This window comes from Nannospalax galili, unplaced genomic scaffold (genome assembly GCF_000622305.1).
Source record: "Nannospalax galili isolate Female #2095 unplaced genomic scaffold, S.galili_v1.0 scaffold128, whole genome shotgun sequence".
Classification (NCBI taxonomy): domain Eukaryota; kingdom Metazoa; phylum Chordata; class Mammalia; order Rodentia; family Spalacidae; genus Nannospalax; species Nannospalax galili.
In genome coordinates this window covers 272,180-291,199 of record NW_008360322.1, presented here as the reverse complement: position 1 = coordinate 291,199, position 19,020 = coordinate 272,180, and the positions used below count along the sequence as shown (strand labels likewise).

The window sequence follows — 19,020 nt, the reverse complement described above, 5'->3', positions numbered from 1 at the left end:
GGAGGAGTCAATTGACTGGGAAGTGAACCCATAGCACATCGGACTGTCAATAAGGACAAACAAAAGATGGAGCCGGAATATGCAAGAGGTTCCTGACACCTGTAGGGGCCAGCCTGGAGAAGACTCTGGTCACCTTCATATTGCTGCTCTTTTCAACCCATTTTCCCTTCAGGAAGAGAGTCAGAATATGTGCTCTGCATTTAAATGTGTTTCAACAAAACCAAAACATCAAAGACAAATAACATGGGAAATGTAGCGATCAGGAGTCAGACAAGAGGTGACTTTTGATTCTTGAACAAAAGTATGGCTTCTCTTAGACAGGCACTATTTCACAGCCAGGTCAGAAATTTTGGGCCCATTAACTCCATAGAAGGAAAGCTACAAATGCTGTCGTTTGGCCTTAAGTTCTGCCCCGGCTTTTCTACACAGGTTAGTTGCCCCAGCGTAACCTAGCGTCCATAATGGGCAGGTAGTCCTATCTCTCCTTTCACTTCTCTGTTACCATCTGTCTGCTTCCCAAAAGGTCATCAGTAGAGTCCCTTGGTTGTCATCCTACTGCCATCATGGTGGTGGCTGTACATGCTATAAACAAGGACAAGTTTAGATGAGTTTCTAGGAGCTGAAAACAAACTTTTGTAAAGCTCACTTCTTGCCTCTAGGCTGCCCAAAATAGCTCTTTAAAGATCTCATTTGTATCAGTACATAGCAGTACAGTGCAGCTATATCACATGCACATTTAAGTGACTCACACTTTGCATATAAGTCAAATATAAAGAAAGGAAAGAGTGAGACATCAATAGCATTGTCAGCACCCAGGCAAGTCTACCTGCCATCTTACACTGAGCATAATATAGGGGCATCAGTTTCCATGAACTTGACCTCTGGGATGTGTAGACATCCTGTTCTTCTAAGTATATATATATATATACTTAGTCTATAGATATGTTTAAATAATTCTATATTGATCAAGAATAAAAGACCAAACAAAATAAGAATAGTGGCATGCTTAATGACAGAAAAGCATCTCACTGAACTGTTTCACTGAGAAAAAGTGCTTCCTTTATGTTATGTGGAGTTAGAGATTTTTGAAGAGTTAAGTTGTACTAGCTTCTTAATTCACTTTAACTTGCAAGATAACTCTCCGGTAAGGTGTGACCTCACTGAACTATGTGAAATAATCATGCTTTCAGTGACAATATTCTCTGATCCTCTCCAGAAGTATATCTCTGCTGATCTTCAGAAGAAAATTAGCCCCCGAGGGGCAAGCATATGGGAACATGGCAACAGAGTCCAGTATTTTACAACCGCCTTGCTAAAAGAAAAATAATGTGTCCTGACTTGCAGCATTTTCTAACTTCCATATGGGGCTCCTTCCATCATTACCAAGTTCAACTAACCAAGGCCATACCACTAGAGGAAGTTGAGAAAACATGTCTATGCTACTTCTAATCTAAGCTTGCACATTTATTCTTGATGGAATTCTTTATTCCTATGCAATCAGGCTTTGGAGTTCGGGCTTCTGTATGATATCCTCTAACCCCGAGGAGGCTCCCTGTATGCAATATCCATTTGTCACAGTGTAATCAGAAAGACTGAAAAAATAAATCTACATGGAAATATTCATTTTTTGAAATAAAAATAAAAGCTGTTTAGAATAATAATTGCATAACAAGGGAAACACTAGCTCATCTATGCTAATCTCCTTTCAGGGGGTAAACTAAAGCAGAGACAGGTTAAAGAGTTTTCTTGGGGTCACAGAGCTAATTAGTGGTGAAATGAGATTTGAGGAGCTCAGAACCAGGGGTCTCTTCACTGGAGAGTGCTGCCTCCTTTGAAGTCATTCACAGTTTCTAAGTCATGTGGTATGGAATGGCAAGAACTACTACGGCTCTTCTTGATGTGAATCAGAAGTTTCCGGCCAGGTACCAAGAACTGTCTCAAGAAGCTGTTGAGGCTTTACAGGTTGTTATTCTGACCATCCTCTTCCTGGGGGTTTTTGGGTTGTTCCAAGGCTATATTTGCTTGCCTTTTATTAAAGTCTTTTTTCACTCTTAAAAGAAAAAAAGAGAGTATTGTTATTTCAAAAGAGAAATGAGTTTAAACTTTTGAAATGATAGCCTATAACTCGAAAATTTATAAAGAAGTATGAGCTAAGGAGATCATTAAAAGATGTTGCACTGCACTGGCAAGCTAGCTCAGCCTGCAAAGATTCTTGCAACCAAACCTGGCAATCTGAGCTCACTTCTCAGGACCCACATGGTAGAAGGAGAGAACTGACCTCTGCAAGTTGTCCTCTGACTTCCATATATATGTATGGGTGAATATACACCACATACACACACTACATAAATGTATATTTTTAAAAAGGTTTTTAAAAAGTCATTGTGTTTACAACCTAGTTCTTTGCCCTTCCCATAAGCAAAAATATGATACTAGGTTAAGTTACCAATTTAAAAAGTACTGACAAGAAAAAAGATTTCTGAATTTCCAAACTTTTATAATAGATTTGCATCATTTTTATAATCAGAAAACTAGAAACTGTTAAAAATGCATTGTCTATGTAAATAAAATCTGTTGAAAAACATCATTTTTTTAAGCTGATAGTCTCCCATGAGTTACTTACTTTTCTCTGTTGAAAATTATAAATTCCTTCTGGACAGTTTCAAGGTGCTCTCGAAGAAGGCATGTCTTCAAGGTGAACATTGGAAAAATAGAGGTATACTTAGCAGGTGAGTACCAACTCTGAACAGCCATAAACATACAACGTATTCACCAAGCAGCCTAGGTCTAAGAAGTACTGAAATAGTTTCCAAATGGAAGCAGAGTCTGGGAAAAAAGGCATAGGGGCGATCCTCCCATCTAGGCAATTGCACTGGCAGCATCTATTGTAATGATTCTGGAACTCTGGATGATACTGAGTGCTTATAGCTTCCACTGGTAAGGCATGAGTGGTAAACTGAAGGTTAATTACAACATCACCCCTAACACCCTAGTGGTTACCTATCAACCACCCTCCATGTCCCTGGAAAGGACCTCTGCACTTGTTCGTTTAGCAGTTTGTAACATATTTTGCAGGAGACATGATGAAAAATAAGGACTATATCCTTCAAATGCTGAGGATCTCTGTTCTGATAGCTGACTACTGATTGGAATCACAAGGGTACAGTACAGACAAATAGCCATTTTAGCTGTCCCTCCCCTCATTTTTATAAGCCCCCAACATCAGTCAAAAGCAGGGTACTGAGATGACCTCCCAACAGCATCTGTGAAATGGCTTGCATCACCCTGAGCTTGGGGTGGACCTGTCTACCTCAGAGGATTCGCATTTCCTCATCTCCTTCTCCTTTTTTGCCAGGCGCTTCTTTTTCTTATGAAGAGGTTTGGACTCCAAAATCATTTCTTCAAGTTCAAATGTGGGGTCGCAATTCAGTCTGCCTTTCTGCAAGAAAGACGAGCATGGCTCAGTCCTCAGGTTCCTGCATCATTCTGAAAACATACCAGACCTAACACAGAGAATAACACTCAGTCCTAATCGGGCAGTCAAAAAATAAGCATGGATTCCCACTTGACACTTTATATCATTTATTGCCAGCATTATCTTCAACTTTTTTGACTGCATAGTTTGCTTATTTTTATAAACTTCTAACTAGCCTTCAGTGAGTAATAAAGGAAACCAAATTAAAATTCTTTGAGGTGTGGGCTTCTGGGTTTCTCAGAGTTTGTTCTAATGACCATGTAGCTCAGAATCACCTCAATGGCTTGCTCTGCTTCTAAAGTGTCCACCAGATTTAAAATCAGCGTTTCTGACCATGAGGCCATGAATCTGCCCTTTAATAAGTTCTTCAGATGATTCGAATTCACAGAAAGCCTAAGATCCGTACAGCATTTCATAAGGCACCAGGAATGGCTAACAGAAGGAAGGAGGGAGCCTCAGTGGGTGGTACCAAGAGTTTGCTGCAGTCATCCCCCAACCCTGTACCTACATACACCTGCCTGCACGTTCCTATTGCTCACTAAGGTAAAAAGCCACACCCTCAGAATGCTGTCACACTGCTCTCTCCTCTCTTCACTGAACTTTCACCTGATGCACTCACTTGGGCATCTTGCTCAGCTGTTCACAGGAACAACTACACACACTCTCACCTCTCCAGAATAAGAGCCTTCCTTGGACTTGAACAGAAAACTTAGAGTTGTTTTCCCAAGTCTCTGTAGGAGCACATTATTCTTCCCAATGTTCCTGTACTTAGTTTTGCAATTCAAATTCCAGGCAGGGAAGGAGCTCGAGGCCTCAGTAGGATCCTGGCCTACGCATTAACCCACAGTCTGTAGTGGGACACAAAGTCCCTTATTTGGGTACCCATTCAGTGCAAATTATTCCTCTGTGATTATTTGTTCCTAAAAATATAGATCCATGAGATAAAACGAACAAAAGATGAGGCATGAATACAAACCTTCTCCCTAACCTCAACAGCCTTCAACCTTCTGATTCAGACCTCTGTGGATATCAATGACTAACTTTTTGCAACAAGAAAAAGGAATACATTTTGTTCCAACCAGAATATTCACGGAAATGATTATTTTGGAGACTAGAAACTTTCCAATAAAAGTACAGCAGAAAATATGGTTAGAACCTATAAACCCAGATGCGAATATACCTGGATATCCCAGTTTAGCCCCTTGCCAATTGTGTGACTTCTATTGAGCAACTTACCCCATGTGTGCCTCAGTTTCATCATCTGTAAAGCTGGTATTGGGCATTTTTATAACACTGGTGGGATCATCAAATGAGAGGTGGACTTGGCACACAGACTAATGTGAACATAGTATGGGAACTATTAGGGTTTGTTAGGAGTGACTCACATTAGGAATAAATCCTGGAATAAGCCTCTTCTGCAGAACCGCATCCCAGTTCATATCACTCATATAAGGAAAGTTCTGAATGTCAATCAAGTGAGAAAATCGTTGATCTGGATTAGGTTCAAGTAGCTGCCAATGAAATACAAGCATCCATATCACAAGGGAGGTCAGACAAGTGGGTAGTCTTAAAATTTTCTTCTAAGTGTTATAAACTATAGGACTTTACTATCCAAGGGGAGTCCCTTGTGGCAGAAAGGGAGCAAAAGTGGTTTCACAAGGCAATATCCTCTCTATGTACATCATTAGAGAATATATAACTTTGGATTCCAGTAGAAGTAGCATTTGCAATGTAATGGGTACAAATAGCTTGTCTCATGAATTAAACAAAGCTTCAATTCTTGAATCTCTTATTGGGTAAGTGTGTTTACTAAACATCAGTCCAAATCATGAAAAACAGTATGAAGTGAGCATAGCTTTACACAATTAAGACTTGAAGTTATGCTTCAGAAATGATGTAAAATGGCCAGTAATTTTCCTATTTGTTTGCTGTTTGTATTTTTGCCTTGATTTCTGACCCATTCAAACCAACATGTGGTCTCATTGCTCTTGGCTCACATGCAGCTCCACACCATGTCCACTATAGACTGAAGTTTAATAGCAACCAAACAAGTTTTTTTCCCCATCCAAGCAGACTAATCAATTGACGCTGAGACAATATAGTATTTACTAGACCAGTGTCAAATTTCTGTGTTTCCAAATGATTCTCTTAGTTCTGATACTTAAAAAGAGCTTGTAGAAAGCAATTTGTGGAATAAATCAGTGAATGGCACTAATGATTTTAGGGAAGGAGCTAGAAAGCCAGGCTGGAAACAGTGATCTAGGAAGAGAGGGTAGCATGTGTAAAATTTGCGTAGAGATGTGAAGCTGAAGAAGGGGAAGAGAAGGAAAAACAGAAAGTCAAGCCAATCAAGGGATGACAAAAATTCAAACTAAGGCTTAAGAGGCAGTTAAAAACTTGTAGCACACAATGCAGTTTGATCTTTATTCTAAGACCAAGGAGAAAGATGCTGGAGTATGGAAAAAGCACAGAAGAGAATGGAAGGGCAGAAGTACCTCAGACAGATCAGTTATGAGAACAGATGGATGGCAGCTGGATTAGGGAGATGGTCATGGACAAAACTAAGTGAGGGTCAGTAGATATTCAGGTGTAAATTTCAATGTGTGGCGATGGATTGGGCACAGAAATAATGAACAGACTCTGGTATCTGGCTTGCACAGATGGAGTGATGGAGGGGCCAGTCATTGGGAAAGGTAACGTTGGATGAAGCCCAAGAAAAACAAAGAGATTAACAATGCCATTTTGGACACGGTGAACTTGAAGAGGCATTGAGACAGCTGAAGGTTGATTGTAGGTTGAAGTAATAAAGGCATACGTTTGAAAGCGGTCAGTTGCAAAAACCATTTTACAGATGTACGCTAGCCTGGCTGTGTCTATATTGCAGAAGAACTTTGAACCTTAAGTCAGAACTCAGGTTTCCTATCATGACTTCCAACACGATGCCTCCTGTCTCACCTTTTTAAGAAGGGACACCATCTCTTGGGACCAGGCAGAAGGATAAGTCACAATTGCTGTTTCAAACATATGCACAATTTCCTTGCTGGAAGTACTGGAGCGGATGTGATATGGTCTCTTAAGGAAGAAAAGTGATAAGAGGCTTCATTTTTTTATAGGTCAAAGGAATATAAAAGGTGCAAGTATTTGCTAAGATTTCAAAGAGGAAAATATCAACAATAATCCCTCAAGCTGATTGACAGGTAGCCATACAGGATATATGGTCAAGTGTTGCCAGAACTCCTACAATTTTTTAAAGAAATATCATAAACCTAAAATTTCTCATAAAAATGATTGCTTTAATAATTAATAACCCTACAGATACAAATAAAATATTTCAGCGGGTTGAATAAGCCTCTGAGATACTGATTTCAATTTGCTTTGTAAGCAACTTATACAAGTATACAAGTAACATACAAGTATACAAAACATATTCAGTTTTACATAAAACTGAATAGTGAATAGAAAAATTTGTAATTAGTACCTAAGGTGGGTTATAAACAGATCCATAATTTTACCATAACCTCTTTTTCACTTGTTTGAAACATAGTGGAAGCTGAGTGTGGTGGCACTTGTGCCTGTAATCCCAGCACTTAGGAGGTAGAGGCAGGAAGATGTAGAGTTCAAGGCCAGCCTTAGCTACATAGCATAGCAAGTTCAAGACCAGCCTGGCCTAAAGAGACTCCTTTAAAGCAATAAACCAACCAAAAACCATGTAAAAAGGAAGCATAATGAAGTTAAGAAAACACCTCAGAAGACATCAGTTCCAGTCTCAAATATTCTAGGTGTCTCTGGTTCTATGGAATTCACAGTGGAGAATTTTATGGTGGGCTAAAAGCTTAAAAAATAAACAAATAAATAACAAAAAAAATTTTCCAGAAAATTCAGGTTCATCTGTGGCTTTAGCTGGGTAAAAGAATTAAACACCAAATTGAAATATGTATGAAAATTCCCATTTGGCAGCCTGTTATTTTGTAACTTTTTTTAAGAGCTTCATTGTGATTCTTTCAGCTGTCCACTAGAGGGAAGCCTTTATCGCTTCTACTTTACTGGGCTTTCCTGTCTTCTACGGGAGCTGCAAGCAAATTAAAGCCAGAATATTCTATACTCACATTCACGGTCCATGGAAACAAAACTTCCATATTAGATTAATAATAGGACAGTTAATATAGATATGCACATTTGCCACATGCCTGTTTTTTTCCAGATGTTTAAATTATCACTGAATTGGAGGAAGGGAAGTGTTTCATTTTTCTCTGTAGCCAATCATGAGATAACACAATGCAACCATGTGTTGGAGCTCTGGGGTCAGAAGGATTTGGGTGCTAAGCAGGTCACTCGTTTCTGAGCCTCAGTTTCTTCTTCTACAAGATAAAGCTACTTCGTCTGCAAAATGAACCACTGTATAAGGTTACGGAGGAGATCTGAAGAGCTCATGTATGTCACTCTCTATGGAGTGACAAATAATGCTCATCTGACAACGGCACAGAGCGATTTTATTTTCTGTGTATAGCAAAGAGAAGACATAAATGTGAAGACTGACTAACAAGAGGCATCTTCAATAACAGTGAGGTGAAGAAAGGCTTACTTCCACACATGGCAAGTCAGAATAGATTACTCAAGAAGTGCCAGGTGACCTCCCCCACCCCAAAGGAAAATTAGGTCATATTTCTCAGGTTTTGAAAGATCTAAAAACAACTGCCGTACATTTTTCTTTTCTCTAGACTAATTAAAGGACTGTAGCTAAACTACTTGGTAATGATGGGGACATAGGGCCTGGCCTAGGTATCAGGAAACAAGTGCTAGAAGCCCTATCTCTACAACCAAAGTTGACTCTTACTGGCCAGAAGCGCTGTGGCTTATTCCATAGGATTTGTCCATGAGAACCAGAAAGATTCAGCCCAGGCTTAACATATCCAAGTTCACAGGGCTATATGCATAGGCAGACCTATGTCCTTTTCTTCTAAGTTTTTTCTCTATTTCAAATCATTGCTACTTCTGAATCTATTATCTATTGGCCATCTAGAAAACAAAATGATTTGATAAACTTGAGTTAATTAACCTATGAATGCAAGAAGTAACTAAAATTTTGTGTTTCTCTTTAGTACAGGAGATTATGTGATTGATGCAACATAAAAAAAAACATGCCATATCGATTCATAGAAAAATCAAATTGCATCTTTTTCATTTACTCACCTTTCCTAGTCCTAAATTTTGAAATTCACCTGAATTCATCAACTATCAAAATTATGTATTTATTCATTTGTCAAACACTTATTGAATACCTTCCACATTCTAGCACCTCTTCTGGGCACTGTTTAAGCAAGGAAGAACAGGGAAAATGATGATTGTTATGTTAGTAAAGCCTAGAGTCTACATAAAGAAACAGAAAATACTTACATAGAGCGCACAGATACATGCTCTTATACCACCACCACAGGCACACACACTTAAATAAATTGGATACAAGGAATAAAGAAAAATTACAGTGCAGGAAAGGTTATATCAAAGAACAATAAGTGGGTTATCAAGTAAGAGGCAGAATATGTAACAAATGAGGCTGTAGAAAAGGTTAGGTATTAGAAAGAACTAAATAGTGTCTTGTGATTGTGGTTTAGGAGTACAAAAAACAAAATAGTGTCAGAGAATGGAATGGCATAAGCCTGTTATTCCAGCCCAGGACCCAGGAAGCACAGGCAGTAGAATGAGGAGCTTGAGGCTAGCCTGGGGTACAAAGTGACTCTCTTTAAGAAAGAAAAAGAGTTGCAGCTATGGTACAAAGCTACAGAGGTAGCTGTCTGGAGTTAGTATTTATGGACAATATACAACTATAAAAGACAGGCATCTTTGCCTTTCAATAGCAACAGGGCCAGAGAGACAGAGACAGCAAATAACGTTAATAGTTAAGGGCAGATTCACCAAAATAGCAACCAAGTTCAGAAACTGCAGGGGTGTTTTCAAACACATTCTCTCTTTGGAACACTTTTTTTTTTCTATAGATAAAACTTTGCAAATGAAGAAGAAGTTGTGGCTTGGCACACTTTCTCTGTGGTGTAGTTACTATAATATCTGTAATTAAATGTTGGTATTTCATTTTCTTCACATTAGGTTATTTTACAACATAATCACATATCATCTCCTTGATGATTCTTTCCTAGAATGTGTCAAAATTGATTGATAGTGATTTGCTCCTCCACTCACTCAATAAACTCTATTACATATTGAGGAAAACTTACATACTGTCGATAATATTGTATTATGCAAGATACATGCCCTACTTTTAATGAACTAACAATCTAAAAATGTAGAACAAAGAAAATATAAAAACTGATATGCTTGGGAAAATGTGTAAGGTAATTTACAAAATACATTTAAACATAAAATACATTGAGATATTACAATATATAAAGTTATATATATATAATATAAATCTCAACAGAAAGTTAAAGTACGGTTCTATTTTGTTGAAAGATATCTATATATCATCATATGAAAATATCTCTGAAAATAGATTACCCATATGAAAATAGAAATATATGATAGTGAATGTAACAGACTGTTAGGATTTTAGACAGTCTCACTATGCAACCCAGGCTAGCTTTGAACTCATGGTAATCCTCCTGCTTGATACTTCCTAGAGCTGGGTTTCTCATTTTGTGCTACCATAACCAACTTCAAACTGATGATTTTTGAACCAGAGTCTTGAAGAGAAGTATTTTTTGCTCTCAGAATAAGTTGATTCTTTCATTTTTGTGCTTTTCTATATTTTCCAATAAGATTAGTCTACATATAGTTTGTTAAAGGAGGTATCATTTGCAACCATAGGGCCAACTTTTTTTTTTTTTTTTTGTCTTTTTGAGACAGGTCTCCCTCTAGTCCTAGCTAGCCTGGAACTAGCTATGTAGACCAGGCTGGCCTTGAACTCATACAGACCTGCCTACCTCTGCCTCCTGAGTGCTGGGATTAAAAGTGTGTGCCACCATGCCTGGCTTAATAGAGCCAATATTTTAACAGGAAGAAACCTAGAGAAGGTGTGTGTGTGTGTGTGTGTGTGTGTGTGTGTGTGTGTGTGTGTGTGTATACTCTCTAAAGGAAAGGTCAATTTTCTGCTTTCTAAAAATGAATTTGTCAATGCTGATACATCAGATCACAGGGAGCGACCGTGAAACTAAAATAATACGGAAGGAAAGAAGAATGATGATTTTCTGAAGCTATGTAGTCTTTGTTTCTCCAATGTGTTGCAGAAGTGGAGTCAGGATATCATTCCCCTGAAACACAGAAGGAGCTAGATGGGAAGCCTTGAGGGCTTTGTTTTGGGAGAAGAATTGGAGGATGAGGTTGGAAGGAATGGAAATGTTTCTGCTTTTTGAAGCGATTCTCTTCCTGCTTCTCATTATAATCATGAATATCATAGACATTTCTTAAATTTCTTTAGAAAATGGGACAGAGCCATCATAGCAAAGAAACAGGTAATACTGAGACTGCTCATTGGCTGACAAAGGGGACCTTCTTTCATTCCTATGAATTATTCATCAAAATTCAGATATGTTTAAAAAGTGGGACTATTGTGATCTCCCAGGGAAGGTCAGTGGGAACCTGAACATATCATTGTGCTGTGAGATGAACTCTGTGGAATGAATGAAGCAGATAAGTGGTGAGTTATTCTCTTCTTTGCTTCTGTAAGATTAATGAAGCCATTGGATCATGGTGAAACAGCCCCAAGCTCTTAGTAATTGTTTGGTATATGAGTTGGCCAATTAGTCATGATATAGTACTCTTAATATACAAGTTATAGTGATACGGGACTAGGAAGAGGGCTGTGGCCTGAATTGGAAAGAATAACTCCAAAGGCTAGGTAGGCTATGCTATCTGGATGATGACTTGAGACTCAATTCCTTGGTTCTGTGGGATAGCTTAAACTTTTACAGTCATTAACACAACAGTCTGTAGATTGGACAGTGAGAACATACAGCCTACATTGCCCCTTCACAATTCAAAGCTTTTATACTCAATATGACTGTATTTAGAAATAGGTCCTTTGGTGAGTAATTGTAGTTACATTAGGTCATAAAGTTGAGAGGCTCATGGTGTTAATTGGTGGCCTAATGATGATGACGATGGTGATGATGATGATGATGATGATGATGGGACAAGAGAGAGAAAAGAGAGAGAAAGAGAGAGAAGGGGAGAGAGAGATATCTTTCTCCATTATGTGAGGACACAGACAGAAGACAGCCATCTGTGAGTCAGGACACAGCCCTCACTAGAAATTGACTGCTTGACACCTTCCCAGACTTCTAGCCTTCATATTTTAGATAATACATTTTTTTAGAAGTTAATTAAGTATCTGTCCTAACCAGTTTAGACTTTGGTACTGAGAGGTGAGATGTTGTTATAACTACCGAAATGTGGAATCAACTCTGGAAATGGCTAATGGGTAGAGGTAGGAAGACTTCTGAGCTGTATATTAGAAATATAGATATGAAGGGCAATTCTCATCAAGTCTCCAACAGAAATGAAGACCATGGTATAGGAAACGGGAGAAAAGTGATTCTTGTTACAAAGTGGCAAGTTACTTGTCTAAACTGTGCTATAATGTTGTGTGGAAGGTGGAACTTATAAATAATGAAACTGAACATTTAGCTGAGATTTTTTTTTTATTGGTCTTTTTGAGACAAGGTCTCCCTGTAGCTCCAGCTGTCCTGGATTCACTATGGAGACCAGGCTGGCCTTGAACTCACAGAGATCCCCCTGCCTCTGCCTCCCAAGTGCTGGGATTAAAGGCGTGCACCACCACGCCTGGCAGCTTAGCTGAGATTTTTAAGCAAAAGTTTTGGAGTGGCTTGGTTCTCCTTATTGCTTTTAGTAAAATTCAAAAGATGAGAGATAAATCATAGAAAACTATTGAGCAAAAAAGAAGCAGGCATTGAAAATTTGTAAAATTATTTGGTTTATCTATGTTGCAAAATAAATCAAAGCAAAAAAACAAATACAATCCAAAACATGACAAAAAATAAGAGAGAATAAGCTCACAAACGTCTTCTTTTAAAGAGAACACTAAGGTTAAGGCTGGACAACTGATTAGACAATGCTGATGGACTTACAGCCTCTCAAACAAAGGCAGCGATGAAGGTGGGATTATACCAGCAGAAATACCGTTGGTTTGAAACACAGGGCATGGCAAAGCAGATTGGAGTGAAGGAAAAGTGTCAGACTTCAGAAGACAGGATCATATGTTATCTGACTGTCAATGTGCACTATGCTTCAAGTCAAGGGAAGAAGTACTCCAATGATGATTCAGAGACCATCAATACTGCCAACAGGGAGCACAGACTTGGGGCTTAGGGCTGCCTCTACCTCAGTTTCAAAGGGCAGAACCACTATCTAACCCAGCAGAATGAGTAGGCAGAGACCCATGTGGTCAGATCCCCTGCAGAGCCACACAAGTGAATCTCTCACACCAGGAATAGGAGGGATGTTATCAGCCCAGGAGACCTGGAAGCAGGTAATTAAATCAAAGCTCATTCTTTTTGTATTTATTATTTGTTGAGACAGAATCTATTACAGCTCTGGCTGGCCTGGAACTCTCTACATAGACCAGACTGGCCTCAAACTCACTGCCCCCTCAGTGCTGAGATAAAAGGAGTATACCACCATCATGGCCTATTTTTGTATTAATTAGCATATAATATTTGTGCATATTTGTGTGGCTGAGTTTCTAATTCAATATATAACTATAGTGTACACCGATCAAATGTTTTTATTTCTATGAGTGGGAACTATCAACATTTTTTCTAGGGTTATTCTGAAATGTGTGATTAATTGTGTCAGGTCATGGCTACTGTACTATAATACAGAAATCAGAACTACTCTCTCTATCTTCCTTCCCCTCCACTTCCTGACCTCTAGTGACCTCTGCTCTACTAACTACTTCTATTCTTTTACACTTTAATTTCTTTTACACTTATTTATTGTGTATGTGTCTGTGTGTCCATATGTATGGGTGTGCATGGCATGACCCAGAAGTCATGTGGCGATCAAGAGGACAATTTTAGGGAAGTCAGTTCCTTCCTCTAACATATGATTTGTAGAGACTGAACCCAGGTCCTCGGGTTTGGTGCCAGGAGTCTTTATCCACAGAGCGATCTTGCCAGCCCATCTCTACTTGAATGTGATCAGCGATTTCATTTTCCAAAAACAAGTGGGGTGGTGGATGTCTTTCTTTGCTTAATTTCACACAATGTAATGATTTTCTCTTTCCATCTTTATGGTCAAGGAGAATAATTGTTGAGTCTTACTGTGTAATAGACTTTGCCTTCTTATGTCTACACTTGCCTTGGACTTGGTGCCCTTCTCGATCTCTTGTTTTTCTCCTTTGGGATGGTACTATCTGTCTTATGTCTGGGCTGCCACTGTATCATTTATTTTCAAAGCACATAATCTGTCTGGGTTTACTGGTTCACAGTTGGCCAGGAATTCTGCCTCAGGATGAATCATACCCTGAGTCTCATCTGTACTTGATTTTGATGAAACTTAGATGACTCTTTGGACTTTCAAGGTGATACTGGAAGGAGAAGGTCTGTGTTGTTATTGGAAAGTAGTGAGCGTATTTTGCATGTGAATAGGACATGAGTTTTGGTAGGCCAAGATTGAAATGCTATGGTCTGAATGTGTCCTTCATCACAGTCAATGCTGAGGCTCTAATCCTCACTGAGATGGCATTTGGAGACAGGATATGTGGCAGATGGTCTGGGATAGATTATGCCATAGGTCATAGGAATAGGACCTGACCTTTTTAAAATTTATCTATTTTTATTTTATGTGTATGAATGTTTTGCCTGCATGTATCTAAGCATACCCATGTCATGCAATGCCTGTGGAGGCCAGAGGAGGGTGTCCAATGCCCTGCAACTGGAGTTACGAACAGTTGTTAGTTTCCATATGGGTGCTGGGAACTGAATCCAGGTTCTCTGGAAGAGCAGCCAGTGCTGTTAACTGCTGAGCCATCTCTCCAGCCCCAGAGCCTGACCTTCCAAGAAGAAGAAGATGCGATCTCTTGATCTCTCGATCTCTCGATCTCTCGATCGCTCTCTCTTTCTCTCCCTACCTTCTTCCCTCCTTCTTTTCCCCTTCCCTTTATCCTTCTCCTCCCCTTTCATGTGTTATGAGGACACACTGTCTGTATACTACAAAGAAAGCCCTCACCAGAATCTAGAATTTCTTATTCTCTGCCTTGGTCTTTCAGCCTCTGTAGCTGGGAGAAAATAAAAGTATTACACTATCCAGTCTATAGTATGTTGCTATGGTACACTGAGCTAGGTTAAAAATCTTAGAGGATATTTAAATTCTGCAATAATTTTTAAAAATATACAAAATATGGAGCCGGAGAGATGGCTCAGAGGTTAAGAGCACTGACTGCTCTTGCAGAGAACCAGGGTTCAATTCCCAGCACCCACATGGAGGCTAACAACTGTCTCTAACTTCAGTTCCAGGGGATCCAATGCTCTCTGACCTCTGCGGCACTGCTTGACATGTGTAACATGCAGGTAATACACTCACACATAAAATAAAAATAAAATAAATATTTTAAAAATTGTCTAAAATATAACTTTATTATACTTCTTGTTTTTTTTTTTTCCTAGAAAAGAGTTTTTGTTTAAAAAATGTTTCTTTGAAAAGGATACTGTTCCAATTTGCCACTGAATCCATACCCAGGGGGAAAATGACAGACAGGATACCAACAAGATAGGGCATGAGTTCTGTTGTGTTACTAATTCACACTTTCTTTGGAGGGGTGTATTTGAATTAGAGGTCTGCACTGTGGTTGCAAATTTTCTTTAAACAAGCACGTATATTTACCCAAGATAGTGAGGTGTGTTGATTTCCTTTCTTTGGGAGTTTATAACATCCATTCTATTTATTTAATTCATCTGTATAATTAATATTAACTGAAAGGTTTGGTCACACATGTAGGACACTGAATTAATCTGTGCAGAAGTCTCAAGGGGTAATATTAACATCACACAATGTAGTGATTTCAAATAAACTATTTAGTTCCCAGAAAACAACACATTCTTTCATTCTAAAATAGAAATTGCAAGGCTGGAGATATACTCAGAAGTTAAGAGCACTTGCTGTTTTTGCAAAGGACACTGGTTTAGTTTCTAGCACCCACATCAGGTGGTTCACAACCACCTGCAACTCTAGTTCCAGGGAATTCTCTGCTCTCTTTTGGCCTCTGTAGGCACTGCACACACGTGGGGCACAAATATACACTCTGGCACACACATGAACATAAAATAAATATATATATCTTTAAAATATGACTTGCTACAAGAATAAGAAGAGAGAACATACAGGTCTTCATACCCGGCCTCGCAAGAGTTCATAAGCCGTCACCCCCAGCGACCACCAGTCCACAGCAAAGGAGTAGCCCACTTCCTTCCTGGAACTGAACATCTCAGGGGCTGCAAGACACAGAGCAGGTCAGTGCTGTTCCCCAAGACTCTAAGAAACCTGTTTCCCCAACACATTCCTCCAAAGAAGAATTAGCAGTAGGAAAAGTATAGACATTCTCATGGGCGTTTACTACCCACTGTTAACGTTGTTCATAGCAGGCTAAAGTTGCTAGTTTCCTTAGTTCTGTCAGTAGTCTCTTTCATCAACTAATGCAAACAGGCACACACAAGCCTTGACAGACAAACTCTTCTCTTATATGGATCATGAACCTACTGAAACATGGGTCCGAGGAGGCCTCAAATATTTAGCTGACTCTGAAACAAAAAAAAGCTGGGAGGACAATGCTATCCAGATCTGGAATGTTCATACTAGAGGGTCTGACTGTATACTGTGATTGCAAATGATGCTCAGAATTGTATGCAACATACACTGGATTGGCTTTCTGTCTTGGGGACACCTAGAAGCTGCAGGGGGAACAAATGAAGCTTCCCATTGTGGGTGAGGACTGGACAAAATAGGCAGTGGGCACTCTAGGGAATATAAGGTTTTGCAATAGCCATGGACCATTTACACTTTGAAATTGCAGTTCTCTGAATCGACTCCACGGGAATGCAGAGAGCAATCAACTGACCTCTAGAGATCACCCCTCAGTTGAGCTCTCTAAGTACTTTGTCATACACTTCCAAGATATACCTCAGTCCCAAAGGTCAGAATAGAAATGGAGCACAAAGCAAGGACAGATATCTGGTCTAGTACAGAACCTGTTACTTAGAGTCAGTGTATAGATATTTATTAAATCAATACACAAATAAGTACACTACTGAAGCCATAGTTGTAATCACTATCTCTGGAGCCGTGCTAGGTTCAAATTCTGCCTCCACCATTTACTGTGCCCTTGAGAAAATCAGTTGACATAGTATAATTTCTGTACCAGCAAGACTAGAAAAATCTTTGACAATTAGGAATTAAATGAAACAATGCATGCCAATATCTCAGCATAGTGCATGGTACTTACAAAATATAAAAGATAAAAATAAATCAGAAACTATTCTGCAGAAGAAAACATCCATAATAGTGCAGGGATTTACACAGCTCAAGGATATATAGGATTGATCCCAAGTCTCCTGTACTAAGTTGCTGGCTCTGGGCAAAGGAAATCCAGAGGGCCGAGGATCTGCCTACCCAAGCCTGTTTACCTGTGCCCTCAAATTCTCACTAAACTTCTGCGCACAGCATCCAATTATAGGGGTAGAATATTGACATTTTGAATACTTGGAACTGACTCTAAGAGCTTGATGCTGCAGGACTAAGTGAACCTCACACCCTGAGGAGTTCATGTTTCACACATCACTGCATCCTTTCTGCAAGTCCCAAGTCCCAAAGCAGCCATGGAGGAAATGGCCCCAACCCCACAGTGCTCCCACGCACTGGAGAAAATGAACTATACTTCTGCTTTACTGTTTCAGCACTGTATTATAAGTCATCTCAGGTAGTCCCCTCAGTGACAGATGTCAGACATTGTGCTTAGAGGATCTGCAGACAATTTGTATAACTAGACCAACTGTGCTGGGAAAATGCCAAACCAAATAAACATTACACTATAAAAGTCAATATGAGCTTTCTTGGAAGTTATGTGACTATTCTTTCTCTCTATTTTTCAGTGCAGTTATGTGTCTCCTTTTTTCGCCTCTCTACTTGCTGTTTTCAGACAGGAAGATATTTGGATATCATTCATTCACTAAGCATGATGTGCTAAGCACTGAGGAATTGTGGTGTGGCATTAAGAACAAAAATCATGACAACATACAAAAGCACTTCAGATATATTGTTCTTTGTTAGGGAAAGAGGAATTTACTGCTTGTTTGAATATACTGCTTGTTTGAATTTACTGCTTGTAACCAATTAACTCAGCTGGAGACACAGGCATCCGGAGATAGGGGCAAGTTGTCTGGTCTGTGTCATGTCTGTAGGCATGTCTGCTTACACAAGATAACAGAAAAGAGTCGTACCAGGCACATACCAACCATCTCTCCCCGATTGAGACACCTGAAGGGAGTTGTAACATTTTTCTTGTTTTAAAGTTATTGGTTTGTGAAATGCTTGCTTTGAAACTATTGGCTGTATAAACGCGGGCTTTTGTGTAACGGTTGTGGGAGCCTATATAATCTTTACCTAAAATTGCCTCAGGGTCGATCGCTCTGACCAGACCTGCGTGTTTTGGGAAGGACGGTCGGCCCTAGCTAGCTGGTTTAATAAAACTCTGCTTGATTCTTGCATCTCCATACTCGTGCATTGTTCTCCAGAAGAGACCCACTGAGTCATGGACCCTAACATTCTTTAAGCCTTCAAAGAGAAGAAACAAGGCAGGAAGATACTGAGGGACTGTTCCTAACTGAGAAGATCCTGGATCCTGAGAAGAAGCATAAAAGAATAAACATCTCTATAAACAAATGCCCATGTAACCATTATGCACATTAAGATGTATAGTCTGATTCTCACCACTGTGTTCCGTCCTAGCCACTCCTCTAGAACTCACCATCTTGAAGTTTATGTAAATAATGTTGATTTTTTTTTTTTTACAATGTGAAAGACAAATTTATTGCTGGGAGGAGCACGCTTGGCTTCCAGGCCTGCTGCCAGCCCCTCCTCCCACCGTCCTTACAACCAACTGAGAAAATATTCCTCCAAACTACAGTTTAGGGAATAAAAATATTTATTGGGCTTACGAACAAAGCATATGATGGCAGTGAGGGGGCTACTTACAAAGAATGAGCTCCCTTGGGTCTTTCTTTCCCCTACATCTCAGCTGCAGCTTCCTGAACCTCAGGTTGCAGGTCCAAGATGGCAAAGCACCCTCTTCCTCTCTTGCTTCCTCTGTGTTTATCCTGAGTCCCTCCCTCTCATGCAGTTAAGGCTGGCTGATTGGGTGGGAGGGGTGACTGTCTCCCTCTGCCCTTCCTTCCTAGGGAGAGTCTTAGTGTCCAACCGGTTTGAAGTAAGGGGGCGGTGTGGAAGCTAGAGAAGAAGGCATTCATCTGTTGCTGGTCATTTGGAGGATAAGCCTATCCAGCACAATAATTTCTGAGTTTCCT

General features: G+C 39.6%; 1 protein-coding gene across 2 annotated transcripts in view; it reads right to left on the bottom strand.

Moving 5' to 3' along the window:
- Positions 1–1,003: 1,003 nt before the first annotated feature.
- Stk32a (serine/threonine kinase 32A) overlaps positions 1,004–19,020 on the bottom strand; it is a 164,206-nt gene continuing 146,189 nt past the window's right edge. The window contains exons 8-13 of one of the 2 annotated variants that reach the window (XM_008825237.3): positions 15,839–15,936; positions 6,431–6,547; positions 4,861–4,986; positions 3,311–3,439; positions 2,624–2,688; positions 1,004–2,050 (exon numbers count right to left, since the gene is read on the bottom strand). In XM_008825237.3, the coding sequence (XP_008823459.1) occupies positions 1,957–2,050; positions 2,624–2,688; positions 3,311–3,439; positions 4,861–4,986; positions 6,431–6,547; positions 15,839–15,936 (629 nt within the window). In that variant the 3' untranslated portion in view covers positions 1,004–1,956. The remainder of the gene's footprint in view (positions 2,051–2,623; positions 2,689–3,310; positions 3,440–4,860; positions 4,987–6,430; positions 6,548–15,838; positions 15,937–19,020) is intronic. The other variant, XM_008825238.3, reaches the window with a different exon arrangement.